Raw genomic sequence first — 21,697 nt, 5'->3', positions numbered from 1 at the left:
AGATGTTTTAAAAAAAAAAAAAAAAAAAAAAAAAAAAAAAAAAATCTTAGAATCAATTTGGGAAACAGTTGTGCATGTCTAATAGTGTGATAAATTAGAGCTTTAACTGTATGTTTTTCTGAAAGTTCAGTAACTGGAAAAAGATAATTCCTTGGGAACTTTAGTAGTTGAAGGAAAGAAGTGGATATTGGATCGAGACCTTTGAAGAGTAAGAATGAACATAGTTTTTTGGCTGCAAGGCCCAACATGAGATCTCTGACCTCCTGCTCTGCTGAGCTCTGCAAGGTTCTACTGCAGGTTCCAGCTGACTTTCCCCTGAAGTTAGACCAGGTTCTGACATGAGGTGCTGGTCCCTCCAACTTACCAACTGTGGTGGTGTGGTGTGCCATTATGTTCGGTGATTTTAGGAGGTAGTAAATTGGTGAGTCTGTCCTTTCACAGCTAAATCTGTACTTGCTACTTGGTTTCCAAAATTATATATTGTATTGTTAAAGGAAATGTGATTATATCTATATATGGAAAAGAGAATGAATAACAGATGTCTGTCCAGTGGTTATCTCTGAGGTGGGATGGCATACAGGGGACTTCTAATACAGGAATACAGGAGGCTATTAGCTGGTAAGCTAGCTCAGTTACTCAGGAGGATGAGTTACGAGTTTAAGACCAGCCTGGGCAAGGTAGTGAGACCCTGCCCTCCACCATGTTGTTAAGTCAGATACTGTTTAAAAGAAAAAAGTGTTTCTTTATTGAGGATGGAGGATACTAAGGCTCATTTTATTATTTATGTTGTGTATATATTCATGGTAAAACCATCAATAAATTCTAAGCATATATTTAAACATCTTTAATGCTTAAAATGTATTTATTTATGTGTTTGTTTGTTTGTTTGTACCAGGGATAGAACTCAGGTCCTTGCACTTGCAAGGCAGGCAGCAGAACCACTGAGCTAAATCTCTGGCCCCTAATACTTAATAAGTATATACTTATTATTAGTTGCATATATTGAAGGCAAAAAGTTTAAAAACTACCGTTGTTAAGAGTAAGTTTCTGGCTTAGTTTATTAATAAAGTGTTACTAGACTGCCAAATTGATGAAGGAAGCTTCCCAATGTGTTGCCCAGGAAGATAGCAGTTCTTTGTAGTGAAATTACTTCGGTACCTGTCAGTATGTTGTTCTCCACTGAGGTGATTGTTGTTCAGTGAACTTAAAGAACCTTTTCTCTTTATATACATTTCTCTCAGTTTCTTTTACCAAAAAATAAGAACTACAGATAAATTTTATACATTTTAAATTTACATGTATACTTTATCGAGTCCTTTCACTTCCACAGTGAATAATTTAGGGACTGATGAATAATAGAATGGACCACAGTAACCTATGGATCAAGCATTGTTCGTTCATTCATTGAGTACTTACTACAAAATCTTTAGTATATGGGCTGCTGAAGGGAGCACAAGTACTTACTACAAAATTTTAAAAGTTTTCTGTGACCTTAAATTTAAGCAGCTAAATCTTTTGTAACCTTGATTAGATCTTCACTATTCCATCTATTTTTCTCCTCCTGAGTTATGTTGATTTCTTAATTTTAAGTTAACTTAGAAGTGATGTTACTCTTTGGATTTAACTTAGTTTGTTTTTATAAAAATGTAAAAATTTCTGGATACCAAGATTCCTTGAACACTCATTTCCTATACTTTTTTCTTTCTTTTTCTGTACCACAAGAAGTATTATACAACATTGGGATAGTTCCTACATTGTTTCAGCCTTTTGTTTGTAAGATGTATTTTTTTTTTTATACCTGAAGAGATCTGAACAATCCATTTTTTATATATGACGAGATTGGAATAACCCACTTTTTGTCAGAGTGAGCACACATGGTTTACCCTCTTCTAGGGAATTGCTACAAAAGAAGATGCTGCCTTGGTCCCCTTTTATTACTTCCTCTGAGGCAGAAATGGTTGCTTATAAGAAGGTCCAATCATAAGTGGAACACCTTGTTTGAAGGTGGGTTTGTGTCTAGGCTCTTCCTCTTTAGTAATAACATGGAACTCTTAAGGTGTAGTGTACTTTGGAGTTGAGAAATTTCTCACAGGAATTTTATAAACATTACATGTTCCATTGGTTGTAGCATGTAATTAATTAGGAGTAAGGTGAGGATAAATCTTAACTTTAGTACAAAAACTGTTAATCTCACAATTTCCTTTGAGGAAGAAAAATCATATAGCAGTATTAGAGGAATTTTAATTATTTAGCAAAGTAATTTAACTATAGGGCTTTCAAAATTACCTGTCTTAATTTTTTTTCCTATTTTTTGGGAATTAAATGGCCAGGATGTTGTCTCTCTGTCTGTCTGTCTATCTATCTATCTATCAATCAATCAATCAGATTTTTGAGGCCGGGTCTTGCTATGCAGTTCAGGCTAACCTTGCACTCATGATGAACTAGGCTAGCCTTGAACTCGGAGTAATCCTTCTGCCTCAGCTTCCCGAGTGCTGGAATTATGAGCATGTACCACCTTGCCCAGCTGGCCAGGATGTTTTTCTGGGGCGTAAAATCCCTTCCTGTTTTATTTACTTACTTAAAACAAATAAGGATGGCTTGAGAATCATTTGTTGTGCTATATTTGGTTTTGTGACAACATAAATGTGTTAAGGTAGTAATACCTAATTAGCTAGAGTTGTCAGGGGACAGGTTTTTGAGAAGGTCTTGTTATGTAATCCAGGCTGGCCTAGAATTCCAGGCAGTCTTGCTTTAGCTTCCCAAGTACTGGGATTACAAATGTGCACCACTGTGCCCAGCTGTATTTTCTTTTTTGATAACTTAGAAATTATCTACATAGTTAATTTTAGAATTGAGCTGTGGCTTTTAGGATAGGCTTTTACATTTGGCTATTTAATGTGTGTTAATTTAAATCCTGCAAAGTCAATTAATACAACATATACTGTGTTTTTTTTTTTTTTTTTTGGTACCAGGAATCATCAAACTTGGGTCATTGCAGGTGGCGGAACCAGAGAGGCAGGTGGTGGAACCACTGAGCCAACTCTCTGGCCAACCTGTACTGTTCTTATTTAAGCTGCCTATTCCCTTATTGCCATTAGGAAAGAAAAATGAATCCCAAACTGTCTTGTGAATGATGCAGCAGGGAGGCATTTATTGGGAGATGGTGGGTTGGCATAGTAAAAAATTGGCATTTGTACACAGTTGAAAGAACATGCATACCTCCTCTTCAAGGCTTTTAGCTAGCATGTAATTGCTGCATTCACACTTTGTTGTTTCTTCTGCCTGGAATACAGTCTTTTCTATTTACAGGATGTTGACTCTTCTCGTTTTCTAGATTTAACTTGAATGTTCTTTCTTCTATAATTTTCTTAGAAATTCCCTTTAATATGAAACTCAAATCAATCATTCCTTATTCCTCTGGGAACTTTCTTTGTAATTTCCTTAGGGACTTATTTCCCTTTTATTCTAGGCTGTATAGTTATATTATGAATGTTTCCTTCACTTGATTTTAAATACAGGTTTAGAAATGTCTTCTTTAATGTGATTCTTAAAACATCATGAGTCTGTAAATTCTTTTTTCCAAAATGTTGACTCTACACATAGGTAAATAATAAGAGCTAACATTATGGAGAGCTTCCCATGTGTCATCCTCTATTCTGAGAATTTGAGATAGCGTAATTCAGTTTTCATTGTCCTGTGGTCCCAGTGCAGTTGTTACCTACACTTTACAGATGAAGAAATAGAGAAATAGGTTAAGGAGAGCTGACTGGTGGTGCATGACTGTAATCCCAGCACTTGGGAGGCGAATGCAGGATTGAGAGTTTGAGGACAGCTTGGGCAAAGTAGTGAGATCATGTGTATATGGGGGAAGAGATACTAAGGAGCCTTGTACAAAGCTGTACAACTAGAAAATGACTAAACCAGGATTTAAACTTAGCCATTCTGGTTACATAGCATGTCTCTGTTGTGCTATACTGCCCCATCGAGGAACTTTTAACTATAGCTACAGTAAATGTGGTATGTGAGCTTGTTTAGCATCAGAAAGGGAAATAAGAATTATGTATGTTATTCAGTTTTTCTTTTAAAGTTTTAGGTTTTAAAGTCTGATATGGCTCTGAATATATATTGATCCTTTTTCCATTTTGAAAGTACCAAGGAAACTCAATATAGTGATTTTGTTGTTGTTTGTGGAACTGATTTGCCAGGCTTATTCGTTTGCCAGGCTTTTTTGTCTGAAAAAATTGTTTTGTTTTTGTTTTGTTTTGTACTGGGAATTAAACTCTGGACCTTGGGCTTCTGAGGCAGGTGGCAGAACCACTGAGCTAAATCCCCGGCTGAAAAAATTGTTTTCTTTACATCCATGTAGTGACTTTAGTAATTCAGGGCTACTAGCCTTTCATCATATAATTTTATTTTTTTATTTCTTTGAGACAGGGTCTTGCTATGTAGTTTAGGTTGGACTTGAACTCACTATATAGTATAGGCTGGCCTTGAACTTGTGGCAATCCTCCTGTTTTAGTTTCCCAAATTCTGGGATTGCAGGTGTACTCTACCACGACTTGGTCTGTTGTATAGTCCCTACTTTTTCCAAATAAGTTGCAAACTTAGCAGTTCTGTATCATTCTAGCTCCAGTTTTCTCATCATTGTGTGTCTATTTCCCTTTAAATTTTGTGGATACTTTTATGGTTGACTGTGTATGGTTGACCCCCACCACCACCACATGCAGTTGCATATCCACCTGTTTCATTTTTTTAATTTTTTGTTTTTTTGAGACAGGGTCTCACTATGTAGTTGAGACTGACCTGGAACTCACTATGTAGCCCAGGCTGGTCTTGAACTCAGAGCAATCCTCCTGTCTCAGCCTCCCGAGTGCTGGGATTACAGGCATGTGCCACCACGCCTGGTGTATCCACCTGTTTTAAAGCATTGTGAGGGCAGGTATAGCAGCCTTCACTCTGGGGTGGTTTAGTCTGAATAAAGTGTGATCCTTCTGGAGTCCCTCTGTATGTCCTGGATTTTCAGTGAGGCTTTCTTACTCAGTCTTGTTGACACTCAAGCTTTTCCTGGTTTTGTGTGAACTCTTGGCCTTTTTTAGTTTACAGCTTTTTGATATTTGTTCTTTGTGTAGCCTTGTTGAATTTTTCACCATAACATATGTGGCTTAGTATTTAGTCAGAGATTCAAGGGGATACCATGCAGGGTTTTAGATCCTTGTCTCTGTAGCTTTCTCTTCAGTATTTTGCCTTGCACATTTCAGCTGCTTTAGCTGCCCTGACCTCTGATCTCTGATTTCTCAATCCAGAGTAACTGTCTTTCTTCCTGCCCTGCTGCTTGGGATGTACCTCCAGGTATCATCAGGCTTGGACAATCATATGGCTCACTTAGTTTTACCTTAAGGGTTATGGTTGTGGGCTACTTTTTGCACTATCTGAAAAGAATTGTTTTCTAATATTTTATTCACATTTCTAATTATGGTGGGAAGGCAATTCTTGTATCAGTTTATGACTCATCATAACCTTAGTATTAAGTCTACCAACATGCTTGTCTATGGCCGAGTATTAAGGTGACAGCATCTATTTGAACAGTCTTTGATGATGAGAATGATCTGTTCTGCTGGGTGCTATGGCAGGCACATCCTGTAATCCCAGCACTCTGGAAGGCTGAGGCAGGAGTATCTCAAGTTTGAGACAAGCCCAGGTAACTGAACAAGTTAGTGAGACTGTCTCAAAAAATAGAAAGGTGCTGAGGATGTAGCTTGATGTGAAGTTCCTGGGTTCAATCCCCACTTCATCAAAACAAAATTTTATTCCTTTGCTGTCTCATCATTAGTTATTGGCCACATGTGGCTGTTTGTACTTGAAATATGGCTTGTACTTGAAATATGGCTTGTACAACTGAGGAACTGTATTTTTAGAAGTTTTAATAGTTTCATTTAATTAACGCATGAGTAATGAGCAGTGGAGTTTTTAGTTTTCTCTGTGTTGTAAATTTTAGCCTTAGAGTTCTTGCATTTTTAATAAAGGTGCCTGTGGTTGACATTTAACATGTTCTGACTTAGGAAACTACTGTAATAGTTTTCCCCCAAATTATAAACATAGTCGTGTGTTCATTGAGTATCATTTGGAAAAATATAGAAAATATTTTTAAAAATTTGTTGCACATATTCCAAAAGATAACCAAATTAATACTTTGATAAATTTCCTTCCATTCTGCTTTAAAGAAAAACAAAGGCTAATTTGGTTTTATTTTAAATTTGTCTGTCAAGGCAAGATGGTAAGATTAAAGTTGTAACACTTTTTCGATCTCTTAGAATTAGTTTATATTATTTGTCATCAAAGAATAACATTGCCAATGCAGGCTTTCCTGTAATTAGTGACGTTGTACGTGGCAGTTAAGGAATAGCATGTATAATCAGGAAGCTTTTTTCCTTTTGTCTATTGCTGATTGTGTTGGCTGCTTTTTTGACAACACCTGGAAGGTGGCAGGAGCATAGTGTTTGGCCCATTTTACTCCTTAGACTAAGGTTAACTGATTTCAAGACTAATTTTCAGTTTAGATTTTTGAGTGACTACTACTATTCCTGAGAATGGGCAATGTTGAGAGTCTGAAGGGACTAGCTTTGTTGTCTAGTGAAGGAGACAAACATTGTTGGATGTTCTTTTATTTCTTGGGGGAGGGGGTTGACTTCACTGCTTTTTTTTTTTCCAGAAATGTCAAAATTAGGTAATATCCATTTCTAACTTTTGAAATCTTTGATTTAGGTGAGACATGGAATCCTTTAAAATTGCATTATCAGTTAAGAAACGTGCGGGAACGATTAGCTAAAAACCTGGTGGAAAAGGGTGTACTAACGACAGAGAAACAGAACTTCCTACTTTTTGACATGACGACGCATCCTCTTACCAACAACAACATTAAACAGCGCCTCATCAAGAAGGTACAAGAAGCTGTTCTTGAGAAATGGGTGAATGACCCTCATCGTATGGACAAGCGCTTGCTGGCCCTCATTTATCTAGCCCATGCCTCAGATGTCCTGGAGAATGCATTTGCTCCTCTTCTGGATGAGCAGTATGATTTAGCCACCAAGAGAGTTCGGCAGCTTCTGGACTTGGACCCAGAAGTAGAATGTCTGAAGGCCGGCACCAACGAGGTTCTGTGGGCAGTGGTGGCTGCGTTCACCAAGTAACTGTCAGAATGAAACATTTCCTTTTTCTCATGCAACCAGTAGTTTTTCTTCTATTGACTTCTGGTTTTCTGCAGTTTGTACTTCCCACACTATAATTGGTTTTTATGAAATGGTGGGTGGCTTTTTCTTTTTTGTGTGTATGCAGGATTCTGCTGGTACGAGAGGCCTTCCTCTTTCTGTTCTTAACAAATTTTACTGCCATATTGGCATTCCATTCCCCCTTGCCATTCTCACTGTTACCTGTTTTGGGTTTCTGGTATACTTTCACTTTCAAAGTACCTCCAGTCACCCCATATGCACAGCTTTTGGATTACCTCAGCTTGAGTTTTCCCTCCTGTGCATGTACATTAGCATTCTGCCTATAATTCAGACAAGTCACAACAAGGCCTTCAACTCACCAAAGGTAAATATCTGTATCTATTAGGAAATTTTATACATAGACCTCAGTTGAGATGTATACTTAGCAAAATTATTTTTAAATTGAAACAGCACAGTAAATACTTAATATAAATTGTCCCCTGGATTTTGTTTCCCATGTAAATCTATTGTATTATTACAATTATGATAATTTTAACTATTCAGTCAGAGAGGTCCAGTTGTTTCACAAAGCCAGTTTGGGATGGGCTGCATTCCACTTATGCTGTATATAGTTTGAATTATATATAAATTGCTCCTTCTGGCCACCCTTGCCCCCCGTCTTAGTATTTTGCAAGGTTTAGTTATACACCTGGTGCCCCCTCACACCTGCTGCAGTCATAATATGATGGCAGAATAGACCTCTCATCATAGGAGGAGATGGAAAAGATGAGTATCTAATTGGTTGCAGGATTTTTTTGAGCTGTGCCACTCATGGTACTCTTTGCCTATGCATTTCTGGATTTTTTTTTATTAACACTTTTTTTGATTTCTGTAGGAAAGAGGCTTGTGACCAGTACTAATCTTAAGTACAGTTTTTTCTTCTGTCCATAAGTAAATTAATGTCTGCTCTGAAAAGTCAATTTTTATACTTTCTTGAAGAAAAAAATCAAATGTCCTAGCACCTGTTGCATGTAAATTGGTAGCAAGTAATGACTACAACTCAGATGATTAAGAATTTTGTAACAGAAAGCTCTGCTATGTTTTAATTTTTTTTAGATACAATTATGATAATTAGCACATTGTAAGATTATAAGTCTTTGCTTTTTAAAGTTTATTTTTACTATTTCTTTATCACTGTTTATCGTACCACCATTGGTTTCATAATGTAAATACTATACATTGAAAAAATTAAATGTCAAATTTTTTATTACCATAGTTTTGTCAATAGTGGGGCTTTCAGGTGTTTAGGAATTTTTTTGGGGGTTAACATTCACTGCAAAAGTACTAGATGGTGTATAACTCTAGAGTTGAATTTTAAGGGATTCCCTAATATGTATACTATCTTTTTATCTGAAGTAATAAATAAACTATGATCTTGAAAGTGCCTGAATCAGAGCAAGCATGTCATTTGTATTTTTGTGTCCTTAGTTTGCTTTCAAATGAAGTTTTACTTTTTTACAGCACTGTGATATTTCATTGTAGAGTTTGGCACACTTTTTTCTTAGAGAACCAGATAGTAGATCTTTTAGTTTTGAGCCACATACAATCTATGTGCAAACCACTCAACTCTGCTCATTGAAAGCTGTCATTGACAATACAAATAAATGGCTATGCTGTGTTGCAATTTGCAGTAAAACTATAGAAATAGGCAGCTGTGCATGGGCTGTGGTCTGTCAACCCCTGCATTAATATTTAGAAAAGAGTTTTCTATCTGTTAAAATCACTTTCTTTTCCTACAAAAGTGACACTGCTGGTAGTAATTAAGTGTAGAAACTATTAAAGTTCTTCACATAAAATGGTTACTGAAACCTGATGCCATGTCTGAAATTTCTTATCAAGAAAAAAATGTACTGTTATCCTCTTGAAAAAAAGACATTAGAAGTGAAGTAATGGGTGTTTTAGGATAATCATTTCAGCAGCAGTATTGATTGATCTTGCTGTGCAGGGTGAGCAAGGCCTTGGCCCACACTTTTGTCTGTTTGTTTAGAGCTGAGTGCACTCTCAGCATGCGTGTGACCCCTTTCAGTCCACATGTCTGCAGCCAAGAGAGGAGAGGAGTCAAATTTGGAGGGGCATGTGTTACCTAGAACACATGCTCCTCCAAAACCCCTCTAAAGTAGGAATGGTGTGTCTGCATGGAAGTAGTTCTGTGTGGTAGGAGCAGCATTTCCACAGGTTAGTGTCATTTTAGTTAAAGCTGGCAGAATTTAAAAAATCAGGCATTGAATTTTTATATTAAACTTAGGGTAAGTATCGTTGTGCAAAGAATTAGTAGGTACCTTTTTCTTTTGGCTTTTTTTTTTGGTACTGGGGATCGAACCCAGGACCCTGTGCTTGTGAGGCAGGCAGTAGAACCCCTGAGCTAAATCCCTGGCACCCCTTTTGGCTTCTTTATATGTTAAATTGATAACTGTTCCTGAAAATAACCTGATGCAGTATTCTAATAGAAGCTTAGTAGGCACATGCTTTGTGCCTAGGGAAATCGTTTCTCATTTTGACCTCCCCGTCTCTAGTTACTAATCTTCATTTAACATGAACAGACTCACAGAAGGTGAGTTGCCTACTGTCACATGCTGTAGTAACTTGAAGCTTTTGATCCCAAAGTGGTAGCACATTCACACCGAGCAAAATGATGACACTCTGGCAATTTTTCTTTTTTTCTTACATGCAAGTCGGGCTTTTCTGTGAGAAAAGCATCAGGCAGGCACACAGAAACTCATGGGGGTGCAAATAAAGATTAAAGCGACATCCTGGAATAATTTATATGTTTTTTGGTATCAGGGATCAAACTTGGGATCTTGAGCTTCAAGGCAGGTGACAGAACCACTGAGCTAAATCCCTGGCCCTTAAATTTTTAAAAGTATTTTTATTAGTACATGTTTGCAATACATTATGATTCATAGTGGGGAATTGGTACATGTACGTAGCACATCTCAATTCTTTTTTTCCTCTTGGTCTACTTTTTTTTGGCAGCATCCTTATAAGTCTTTATAAAGTTAATTATCATGGACTGATATTAATAAAGTTATTTTACAGTGAGGCTAATAGATCAGAAGACAAATACATAGAAGTAATAATAAAGGTAAATTATCTTTTGAGAATGCCTAATTTACTATGTTTTAGATAGAAGAAGCATTTGCATGTATCACATGGCTAGGAACGCCCGACTTGCTGAAATAGGATTGACCAGTGACTTCTGACTCTTTCTTCCACTCAGCCCTTCTCTTGTTTGTGAACAGGTGGGTACAGTGATTTATTAAAGCATAATGAATGAATGCTTCCATTTTGTCATCACCCAAAAGGGAAAAGGGGTGGTGTTCTGAGTGGTTCAGTGGCAGCATTGGGCTGCCGCCTTGTCACTCAGTTTGTTAACAAGTTTGACTGCTGGTCATGGCTACTCTGGCCCCAACAGCATGGAAACCACCAGATCCAAGTTTATCTGAGGTATTTATAGGGTTTAATTTCCTACTCTGACTTTTCCATCTTGTATTAATTTCCTGTAACATTGGCAGGTAATACTGCTCCATTTCACTTTTATCCAGATCATGGTTTTCAGTTATCTGAAGCCCATGGGTCCAAGGATGATATACCTGGTATAAATTCTACCCAAATGTCAGATGGTGGTATTATTACTCATAACCTGCAGTCTGTCCTTCAAAGAAATATAGATGGCAACATGTTTTAGTTAAATTGATATGTATACTTTCTCAGCCCAAGGTTAGAATTATATAGGTAGTTACCGATAGAACAGTAGTATAGTATGACTTGCATTAATGCAGTTTGCTTTTTTGCATTTATATTCTAGAGAGCTTTCAGAGTAATTGTTCTTTTGAATGGTGTTATTGTACAGCTTAGTTGAATCTCCCATTAGTAGACATGGGTTAGTCTTTTTTTTTTTTTTTTTTTTTTTTGGTACCAGGGATAGAACTTGGAACTTCTGCTTACGAGACAGGTGGTGGAACCACTGAGCAAAGTCCCCGGCCCATCATATTTTTTATGATTACAAATAATGTATGTTTTTGTGTACATGTCTTTATATTTACCTAATTTTTAGCATGGACTTGATTAAAGAATATACTTTGAAAACATAAGAGATAAAGCCAAGGTGATTTCTAGTTTGACTTAAGCTTCTACCAATGCCAGTGTTACCTTCCCTGCACCCTAGCCAGTAATGTAGTGGGTATCTTCAGTCTAGCCTTTGCCAGTTTAATAGGGGAGAATTACCAAGTTTTAATTGTTGAGGGTTGGTTATCGTTACTTCTGTTTTAATAATTTTGTATCTTTTCCTGCAAGTTACCTATTTATGTTCTCTCTTCATTTTTCTAATGGGCATTGATGTTTTTATGTATTGATTAACTATGTGATACAGTTGGTTTTCCTAGTCCTTGAAATTTGCATGTGGTTTTTCTTTGATGTTCCAATTTATTTTTATTTATTTAAAACACAGGGTCTCATGGTATAGCTAAAGCTGGCCTTGCATGTGTAGTCCTCCTGCCTCATCTTCCCAAGTGCTGGGATTTGGAGGAGATTTTAACTGTCCTGTTGAATGTGCCTTGTGGTCAGGTATGTATATCAGTCTGGGGAGATATGATTAACAAAACTAACTGTATGGGTTAGGGTTCTCTTTTTTTAGATTTTCTTTGGGGGACCTCACCTGTATTTTCTGTAGTTTTCAGTTTTGTGTGGGTTTTTTACTCACCTTTAAACATTTCCTCCTCTATTTTCTCTTTCCCATCATAAGGTGTTACTGTGTTCATTCAGACAACATTTCTAGTTCACTCTTGAAATATTTAATTATTTAATTTTAGTTTCTCTTGAGTTTAAGTTTCTGAATTTTTCAAATTTTGGTTTGTTAGTCATAGTTTGTGTCATTTTCTTGATGTATTACAACTCGTTTTGTGGTGTCAAGTCACAGTTCTCATTGCAGGGTATGTCTTTCTGATGTGCTGTTTTGGGGGACTATATTTGTCCTTACGTTGTTTATTTATTTTCCTCATTGGGTTTTTTGGTACTTTTTAAGTACACAGTACAGTTACATTCATCATTGGGAACTTGTACCTTTACATGACAGGTCTTGGTTCTTATTTTTTTCCCCCTTACCCCTGCCTGCCCTCCCCTCACCCCCTTCCCCTCCTCATTTACAAGACTTTGTTTCCATTTTTTCGTATTTTTTACTTTCCCTTATTTCCTTTCTCCTATCTTTCCCACTTCCCCTACACCTTTAGCCCTTTTCTTCCTAGTTCACATTGTGAATTATACAATTTGGATCTTATTTACAAAATATGGAACGCTTCATGAATTTGCATATCCTTGTGCAGGGGCCATGCTAATCTTCTCTGTATCATCCCAATTTTAGTTAGTATATGTGCTGCCGAAGCAAGCACTTTGTTGTTCTTTAATAGTTTTGTGTGGGACTTGACCCTGTAGTGGTGGTGGTGAACCTGTGGCACTCTTGCCACAGCCAGCTCTTTGTTATCATTCACTATTGCTGCCCTGTAGCATCTCCTCTCTTTCAGATCAACTACTTTTCCTGTTCTTTTTAGAATGTCTGGGTCAGCCTAACTTAATTTTCTAGCTTTTGTCTCTATTTTGGTGGGGTGTTCAGAAATATGGCAGTTAATTTTCTGAGACTCACTTCCCTCACCTTTTATCCCTTTTTTTGTTTGTTTTTGAGAGAAGGTCTCACTGTACTTCAGACTGGCCTTGAACTCACTGTGTATGTAGCCCAGGCTGGCCTTGTGGCAGTCTTCCTGCCTTAGCCTCCCAAGTGCTGGGATTACAGGCATGTTCTACCACACCTGGCTCTTGAACCAATTATTTGGCTCTTGTGCTCAATTATTTTATTATGCTCAGTTAGGATTGTATTTCTGGTGGTTTCTCCCCAGAGTAGTATTTTGCAAGTTCATACCCTGCATGAGCTCTTTCTTCCTACATCACTTTACACACTTGCCCACAGTGAGAGGGTGGAACACTACTCAAGTCCTAGCTCTGTTTCTGAACTTTACTATTGTGTTGATTATGGTGGGGTCTCCCCACCCCAAGACAGGGTCTTAATACATAGTTGAGACTGACCTGGAACTATGTAGCCCAGGCTGGTCTCGAACTTACAGTGATCCTTCTGCCTCAGCCTCCTGAGTGCTGGAATTACAGTTGTGCACCCCCACACCAGAGCTATGGTGGGGTCTTTTTATGGCCATCAGACTCGAACTTAGTGATCCTTCTGCCTCAGCCTCCTGAGTGCTGGAATTACAGTTGTGCACCCCCACACCAGGCCTATGGTGGGGTCTTTTTATGGCCATCAGGTGACCTGTTTGCCTCCTCCTACTTCACTTATACAGATTGTGGTACCAGATTTGTCTTGGTGGTGATGCTGGGTAGTGGTTTATCCCTGCTGACTTTTTCAGTTTTGTTGGGGGTACCTTCCAAATTTGGATGAGGGTGTTTACCTTATTTTCTCTGGTATTTGTGGGCATTGGGCACTTTTTCATACCTTTATCTCCCTCCATACCTTTTCCTCTGTTTTTTCTTTGCCCCCTTTTACAAAGGAAGACCCCTGCCGAATCCAGTTCAGTAGGCTTAGGTGATTTCTACCTGAGCTTGCCATTTGGCTTAAGATTGTTAGTAGTGGATCCTTCACTGCTCTGTTCAGGCGTCGTTTACTTCACCTCTTAGATCTGGAGAGGGGCACTGTATACCACGATTTTTAACCTTTCCTGGGGTACTCCGCTGTTGGGCAGGGAACAGGAGTTGTGTGGAGTGGGGGTGACTGGGCAGTGTCTCTTGTTGACATAGCTGTTTTTGCACTGTGGCGTCCTGTCTGGTGGAGGCTTTCCTCAGATCGGACTGGGCCTTACGTGTCACTCTGACCTTCTTAGACTGACCAGAAGGTGCCTGGAGAAATGGAAATGATCACCTTCTTCCTTACTGTCCCCACCATCCTGAGGCATGAAGATGACTCCAGATCAGGCACATCCTGTATCCGTTTTTCTAAGGAAAGGGTTTTGGGTGGTGGTCTTCAGAACTTACTTCATGTCAACTATTCTGTCAGACAGATTTGTATCCCACTTAATTGCTGTTCATCAGTTTGGTCTTAGGTTTTTATACATGGTATAGTTTTCCAAATTCATAGAATGCACTAATGGCTGTTTCCATATTGTAGAACTAGAATTTCCTTTTTTATTCATTCCAGTGGATTTCAGGGAATGGGGTAATTAAAAAACCACAACAAAACCTTTCTCTGGGGAAAATGCTTTACACTTGAGAGGCAAGTTGAGTCAATCAGAGCCTTACTTTGGGATATATATGGAAACATTAAACAGCAGCTTGTATGTCAAGAAAAGTTCTGGGATATAGTATGACCCAAAATTATGACAAAGTGGTAGTCAAAGTTTCCTAGGTAACAGTCACTTGAGTGTGGATAAGGGTGCTAGCTAGGTGGCAGAAACAGATCCCTAACTCTGGAAGCCTACCAGTGAAACCCAGGAATCTCGGCGCTCTCACTGGTCTCATGCTGGGTGCCACTCTTGGATTTCTGTGAGGTGCCATCTTTTCTTCCTTGGGCTGCCTGTAAGTTGCTCTCTGAATCTTAAAACCAAGGAGCCTATATAGATGCTTTATTTATTTTGTGAAGTAGGACCCCACATCACCCAGGTGTGAGGGGGAAGGTGAGTAATCATTGTGAAAAACGAGAGGAAAACTGAGCACCAACGAAGGTCCAATAGAGGTTGGGACATACAGCTTACAGCTATATTTTTCTGTGGGGGACTTTTCTTTAGGACTGTAAGAGCCAAGATCACGGCTAAGAAAGAATCCAGGCTTGACTGGAAAGACAGGTCAGTGGGGCAAAGGGCCTAAGCCTGTGGGCCGGACAGAAGCTGCTGTATCCTACCATGGACTGGTCCAGGGAAGGGAGTGAAAGGGTAGGGTTCTAATGGGGAGAAAGTGGATAGTTTTCAAGGGATTAGAGGGCTTATTGAAGACAGCATGTCTTCATGTGGGAGGAAGTGACCAGCCAGCTAGGAAGTTGTAAGAGTTGGATGTTTAAGATTTTAGAGTTAGAATGATTTTGGATTGTGTCAAGATTGAGTGTGGCAATGAAAAAGTGACTAACTGATTTCTCCTGGCTTTGTACCTCTCACCTATTTACTTGCTAACTAGGTAGTATCTGGTAGTATTTTATCTTCATACTCTGTAAATGAAGAACAATGGAAAAAAGAAGTAGTAAGCAGTTTATTTTTTAAAATTACTTAAAAAAGTTGTGTACACATGTGGATTTACATAACTTGGCGACAACATTTAAAAATGTACAGGCTATTTCATATTATTGCACTTACTCTTTAATATATAAGGCATTTTATTTTACATAAATAAAGGATAATGTATAATATCATACAACAGGTGTGGTGCCAATTAAGTCAACCATACAATTCAATGAGAAGTGTGTGGGAGGACGGAAAGGAAACCCAGGCTCCTCAGCCTTCATGGTATATTCTTGCAACTACGATTTACATGTTAAGCACATATTTATTTACCCTTATAGCTTACTGTGAATTACTGACCAGTTTAAAAAAAAAAAACAAAACATGAAAGTTTTAGTAGGACAATACCATTAGTGTTCACTTCAGGAAGTGTGGGAATTTATTAGACTAATTAGAAATACTAGTCATGCCTTGAACACCGAAGACAAATAGCTTGCTATGTCAGGGTCAAAGACGGTTTAGTTTTTGCTTCTTCCCTCATTTGTGGTATTGGCTGGGGAACCCTTCCGGCAAGATCTTGTAGAAATGGCTATTTTAACATAGTGCGGTAAACCAAAGATTCACCCTGCACTCATAAGACATGAGGAGTAGGGACTTAAAAGACCATGCCATTGCTTCATTTTGCTTTAGAAATTTCTGTCTGATCACATAAGATTATGAATTTCTTATAAATAGGCATAGTTATAAGAATGAAAGCAAAAATTGGTTTGCCTTTTTTTTTGTGGTACTGGGGATCGAACTCTGGACCTTGTGCTTGCAAGTCAGGCAGTGGAACCACTGAGCCAAATCCCCAGCCCCCAAAATTGGTTTTCAATGTTGACTTCAAATAGCCTCAACATTTAGGCAAGAAAGCAGAAACCACGAAACTGACCCCAGGGACTTAAAAAACAATCTAGCATGCACCTTGCACTGACTTCCTATAGTATCCTACCTGTAACTGCAATGAAAAGTAGAAGCTAAATCAATCTGGTTTTCTAGCTAACTCCTGTACTACATATTCCTTTGTATAACCTGTTGAAAAATGAGCAATCTGGGCTCAGGTAAGCCAGATGTCACTCAGCAAGATTGGTCACTCGGAAAAATGTACAAAGGTGACAGCTCGTATATTTCCATGGCCCAAGGCTTGTAGCCATAGACCTAGCTGTAGGTTATGTAAAGAAATCACCAACATAAAATCGTAGCATCATGTGGTCAGGTATGACAAATGCAATCTCCACCCGTATTCCTGGGATGCAACAGGGTGGCCTGTGCCACCCGAGGATTTGTATTATAACTATTGCATAATCCTGTACTTTGACTCACCCTGTTTTTCCATTTCTCTCTCTCATTCTTATGACATTTTGGTAAACCAAGCTTATGAGGCTTTGGAATTTAGGAAAATGGGGGATAGTGGGAAGGGAGAAAAGTCAGTGTTAGGACAGTATGGCCATTTTGAAGAAGCTAATGGCAGCCAGGGGAGTTTCACAAGCAGCATGAGTCAAAACAGTCTGCAGGAAACGTTTTGGCAAAAGGAAGAATTTTCAAACTTCAGTCACTGCAGAGCTCTATCACTGTACCAGGTCAAGAAAAAGATCCAATACTTAGCTACATTTCTGAAGTGTGTTGGGAAGAGGAAAAAAATTCATCCAAACAAGTCTCCCCAGAGGATCATTTTAAACTTTGGCTATGTCTCTAAATCTAAGGACATTAAAAAATACTTGATTTCTGAAAATGTAAGTTATTAACTGGAGTGCATAAGATGTAGAAATGGAGACCCAGTAACTGATAGTTTTGCCCGCTTTTGTGTTGACTAGTCTTGAATTCAAGACTTACTCAAGACCAGTTTGAAAACTAGATTCAAAGTGCTTTCAGAGCTGGAATTTCCTGCTTCTCCTAGCAGCAAAGCTTAGAGCTATGTACACAGTTTATTGGGACTGTTATTCTGTAAAACAGGCTTATGTCTTAAATTTGCAGAAATAGAAAATGATCAGTACTTTATAGTCAACTCATTGAGTTGAACTCTGCATTTGTACATTATACATTAAAAAATACTACTTTCTGTATTTTGCTTTTTTAGTTTTGGGATAATTCCTGAGCTCAGCCTACTGATTAGGTCATCATTCATTTTCTTTTCAGGGTAATATCTGTCTACCTACAGCTCTTCTTTCCACTGAATGTGCCTCAGAGCACTGTGACACTCACTCACAAAGCTATGCGAAACTAGTCTTTTTAGTCATATTTGTGTCCCATGTTAGGAGATGGAGCTAGAGGGATGTGGAGGTGTAGCTAGGTATTTCAGATGAAGCATGTCACCCCTTGTATCCCCACTGCAGACTTAAAAGGGGAGGACAGGCACTGGAACAAAATGAACTCCCCAGCCTAAGTGATCCAGGTGAATGAATGGCTTCTGGAGTTTACCTTCATTGTTGCTGCAACACAGTAGGTCAGACTTCATGTGTAAGTACAAACTTGGAGATTTTTGTAGTCCTTGTCTATATCACTGTTTGTTGTCTCAACCCATCATTTAAAGAAGTCATTTTGATTTGCTAAAATAAGAACTTAGAAAAGGTGACTCTTGTTAAAATTTATGAAGAATTCCTGTGCTTTCTAATTATTAACTGCACAGGTCCTTCCGGAACAGACTTCAAAATATTCCAAGCATCAAAGTGCATGAGCCCAGCCAGGGATTTCCCGTTAATAGCAAGAATTTCATCTCCAGCTTCTATTGTTCCTGCTTGTTCTGCTGCACCACCTGTTAGAACAAATACAGAATAAGAGGTTGGCATTTTCATGTTTTCCAAAAAAATTCTAAGTAAACTACAGATTTAAGACAACTGTTATGGCTGTGTCTGGATGTCCCCCAAAGCCTCATGCAGCCATAGGTGGAGTTTTTTCAGAGGTGGCTGTGATTAAAGGTGCTAGGAGTAAGGGTGGATGACTACTAAATCACTCTCCACTGATTGGTTTGGCACTGCCCTAATCCCAGTAGCCCAGATAAAATATAAAAGAGGCAGAAAAAAGCTGCTAAGGCCCCTTGCTTGCTTTGTTATCTTCTGCCTGCCATTAACTTTCTCCTCAGCAGTGCCCCTCTGCCATGCCACCCGGCCTTAGAGCCAACCTATTACAGACTGAAACCTCTACAACCAGGAGTCAAATCAATCTTTCCTCCTTTAACTTTGGGTTTTGGGTATTTTGTCTTAGCAATAAGAAAAATAACTAAGCAATTATTTTTTATCTTCTAGAGGTAGAATCTTACTGTCTTGCCTAGGCTGGCCTCAAATTTGAGGTCCTTCTGCCTCAGCCTTGGGAGTAACTGGGATTACAAGCATGTGATGCTGTATAAGATAGGGAATTTTTTAATTTTATTTTTTAGAGAGTCTTACTCCAGCTCAGGCTATCCTTGAGCTTACTGTGTAGCCCAGGCTGGCCTTGAACTGGAGGCAGTCCTCCTGCCTCCATCACTATGCCCAGCAGGAAACTGTTTCTTAAGTTGCAAAGTGCATATCTCCATAAAAAACTCTTCTTTGCTTCCAAAATACAAGGCAAGACATAAACAAGCAATTGACAAGAGAAAGATAATCTCTATATAATTGGCAGAGGGTTAGTAGTATCAAGACTAAATGACTAAATTAGTTAGAACAATAAAAAAATAAAAAGGTGGGAAAGGAAATCAGTAGCTAAAGTCCCTGTAGCCAGTTGATGTAGGAATACAGCCTCAGCTATTCAGTTAACAGCCATTGCTGATGTTTTCAAATTCTGAGAATCAGTGATTCCTTGCTCATCTGTGACTGTGAAGGGTACTTAATTGTTACCTAACACAGTTGTAGATATTTCTTCATTACAGCTTTGTGTAGGTTATAGTAAATTTACTAGCTTTGTAAAGTCAAGTTGAAACCCCCCTCTGTTTACCTTGTTGCACATACAGAAAACAATCACACTGAAGAAGAAATGCAACTGGCTAGGGAGACAATGGAAAATGTGGTACTGAAAGAATAACTGCAAAGAATAAAGTAGGCATTTAGAAATTTCAGTAAGATCTGAACAGATGTATTTCATCTTAAATTTCTCAAAGCTGTTAAACATTTGTACATGTGTAATTGTAGTTGCTTATAAAATTGATGAAATAATAAAAATACAACCTGGAAGAAAGTGATACATTCATACCCAACCCAACCAAGGATACCCTGTGTTAGATTTCCCTTGCATTAAGATGGCTGCCACATAAAATAGTAGCCTCCTTCCTATAATGTCATGTTAAAATATGGCTTCTCACCAAAGGACAGTCTTCTTCCCAACATGCTTCTCTTCCCACCAAGAAAGGTGACCTGATACTTGCTATCTCCTAGCAACTAGTGATGTCACAAGCCCCTTCTAGTGATGTCACAGGCTCCTCCAATCCCTTAATTGTACTTCACTCCACTCCACCCCACTCCTATAAAAGAAGCTCCCTGATATGCCGTGTTGCTTTCTCTCCTTTGTTCAGAGACAGCCCAGCAGATCCTTCCAATAATAAAAGCTTGTTAGGGTCCTGGTCTGGTCCTGGTTTTCAGCTCTTTTTACCTAACACCCTGATGATACAGGGAGATACTGTCATTACAAGAAAGGCCTCACCTCTATCTGTGCAGTGGAAGTAATAAGGATGATTTAAATCACAGTTGTTGCTTTCTCAAAATAGAAGAACCAAAACACTGTTGTTGGACATAACCAGTTATATTTGTGACAGCAATACCCAATACCGTGTTCTACAACGTTAACTCCAGGTCATATGAAGCCAGAGAGGTTCAAAGGTGAGTAAGTATGTGGCTGGGTCTGAGGACAGGCGTCTCCAGTCAGTGACTCAGGCAAGTTACACATTTCTCTATGCCTCATTTTTCTCATCTGCCGTGGTGATTGATGGGAATATCTGTCTTCACTAGATTGCAATGAAGATGCCATGAAGTAGATGAAAATTTAGGAAACATTCTTTGCTGTGCAGACCAAAGGTGGTGCTAACTTTTGGGCTTTACATGAGACAAATTTCTCTTTTGCTTAAACCACTGCACTTTTATTTTAGGTTTTCTCTTACATGAGGCCAGCTGAATCCTAACATTGAGCAGGATGCCTGTCTCCATTTACTGTATTTAAAAACGAAACAACACTAGAAAGCTTTTATGGTTTTGCCCAAAAACACCTTAGATTTTTTTGGGGGCACAATCAGGCTCTCATAGTTGTTATGAATTATTATCACATATTTGGCTTTTTATTTAGCATTCTACACTTCGGTGTACTTTGTTGTTTTGTTTTTTGAGACAAGGTATTCCATGCTGGCCTCCAACTTGAAGCAATCCCCCCATCTCAGCCTCCCAAGTGCTGGGATAACAGGCGTGCACATCACTGCCTGGCTTTACAGTTTGAGCTGGTCTTGTCTGATACGTAAAGATCTAATTCATTTCTTCAGTTGCCACATACTGTTCCTTTTTATGAATATATTTTCTCTATCACTCTACTAAGAAATGTAAGATTTTCCATAGCTCCCATTTTAGTAAGCACCACCATGTTTTCCTCTAGAGGTGGAAAGATGCACACTTCCACTAGAAGGAGCAAGGGCTGTCCTTTCCTTGCCCTCATGTATTATGAGATCTCCTATTTTTGGCCAAGCCAACAGACTTAAATCCTAATATTCTAGTTGTCATAATTTTATTTTTGGTGCTGGGGATCAAACTCGGGACCTTACACTTGTGATGCAGGTGGCGGCACCACTGAGCTAAATCCCTGGCCCTAGTTGTCATTAATTTTAATCCCATGAACTATTTCAAATTTGAGCATCTTTAGCTAATGTTTCTTGGCCACTTAGAAAATAGATGTATTTAAAACCTAAAAACCTATTTGCTTCCTTTATCCAAATTTTCTCTTTTATGTTGCATTTTTTCATTAATTACAGTTCTTTTTTCTGATCATTAACTGTTAATACATTGCACATTATCTTCCAGTCACTTGTATTTTTATATTTGCTTAGATTTTTTTTTTTGCCATATATTAATCTTTTTACACTCAGGTATCACATAACATTTCCACCAATAGTAGGCTACATATATTACCTAGTGGCTTTGTAGCTGTCTTAGTTTGCGTAAGTACACTACAGTGTTCCTACAATGGTAAAATTGGCTAACAGTCTATCTCAGAACATCTCCCTGTTGTTTAGTGACATACAACAGT

At 38.4% G+C, this 21,697-nt stretch overlaps 2 protein-coding genes, 1 long non-coding RNA gene and 1 other non-coding gene across 7 annotated transcripts in view; 2 read left to right on the top strand and 2 right to left on the bottom strand.

Moving 5' to 3' along the window:
- Positions 1-8,659, top strand: part of Golph3 (golgi phosphoprotein 3) — a 15,770-nt gene extending 7,111 nt beyond the window's left edge. The window contains exon 3 of the mRNA XM_033758310.1: positions 6,763-8,659. Coding sequence (XP_033614201.1) covers positions 6,763-7,187 — 425 coding nt within the window. The 3' untranslated portion in view covers positions 7,188-8,659. The remainder of the gene's footprint in view (positions 1-6,762) is intronic.
- Positions 8,660-10,395: 1,736 nt separating this feature from the next.
- LOC104849120 overlaps positions 10,396-21,697 on the top strand; it is an 18,931-nt gene continuing 7,629 nt past the window's right edge. Inside the window, exons 1-4 of one of the 2 annotated variants that reach the window (XR_004515087.1) lie at positions 10,396-10,504; positions 11,713-11,828; positions 17,836-17,959; positions 18,129-18,280. This is a non-coding gene — a long non-coding RNA (uncharacterized LOC104849120). Of the gene's footprint in view, positions 10,505-11,712; positions 11,829-14,140; positions 14,241-17,835; positions 17,960-18,128; positions 18,281-20,225; positions 20,290-21,697 lie in introns of both variants that reach the window. The other variant, XR_002024756.2, reaches the window with a different exon arrangement.
- On the bottom strand, positions 12,542-12,649 carry LOC117285583. Its single transcript, XR_004516649.1, has one exon. It is a non-coding gene; the product is annotated as a U6 spliceosomal RNA (small nuclear RNA).
- Pdzd2 (PDZ domain containing 2) overlaps positions 17,957-21,697 on the bottom strand; it is a 248,168-nt gene continuing 244,427 nt past the window's right edge. For all 3 annotated transcript variants that reach the window (XM_010605415.3, XM_019204726.2, XM_033758241.1), the window contains exon 24: positions 17,957-18,254. In XM_010605415.3, the coding sequence (XP_010603717.1) occupies positions 18,088-18,254 (167 nt within the window). In that variant the 3' untranslated portion in view covers positions 17,957-18,087. The remainder of the gene's footprint in view (positions 18,255-21,697) is intronic.

Source organism: Fukomys damarensis, unplaced genomic scaffold (genome assembly GCF_012274545.1).
Source record: "Fukomys damarensis isolate Sample0158 unplaced genomic scaffold, DMR_v1.0_HiC HiC_scaffold_1, whole genome shotgun sequence".
Classification (NCBI taxonomy): domain Eukaryota; kingdom Metazoa; phylum Chordata; class Mammalia; order Rodentia; family Bathyergidae; genus Fukomys; species Fukomys damarensis.
This window is presented reverse-complemented; position numbering and strand designations above follow the sequence as displayed.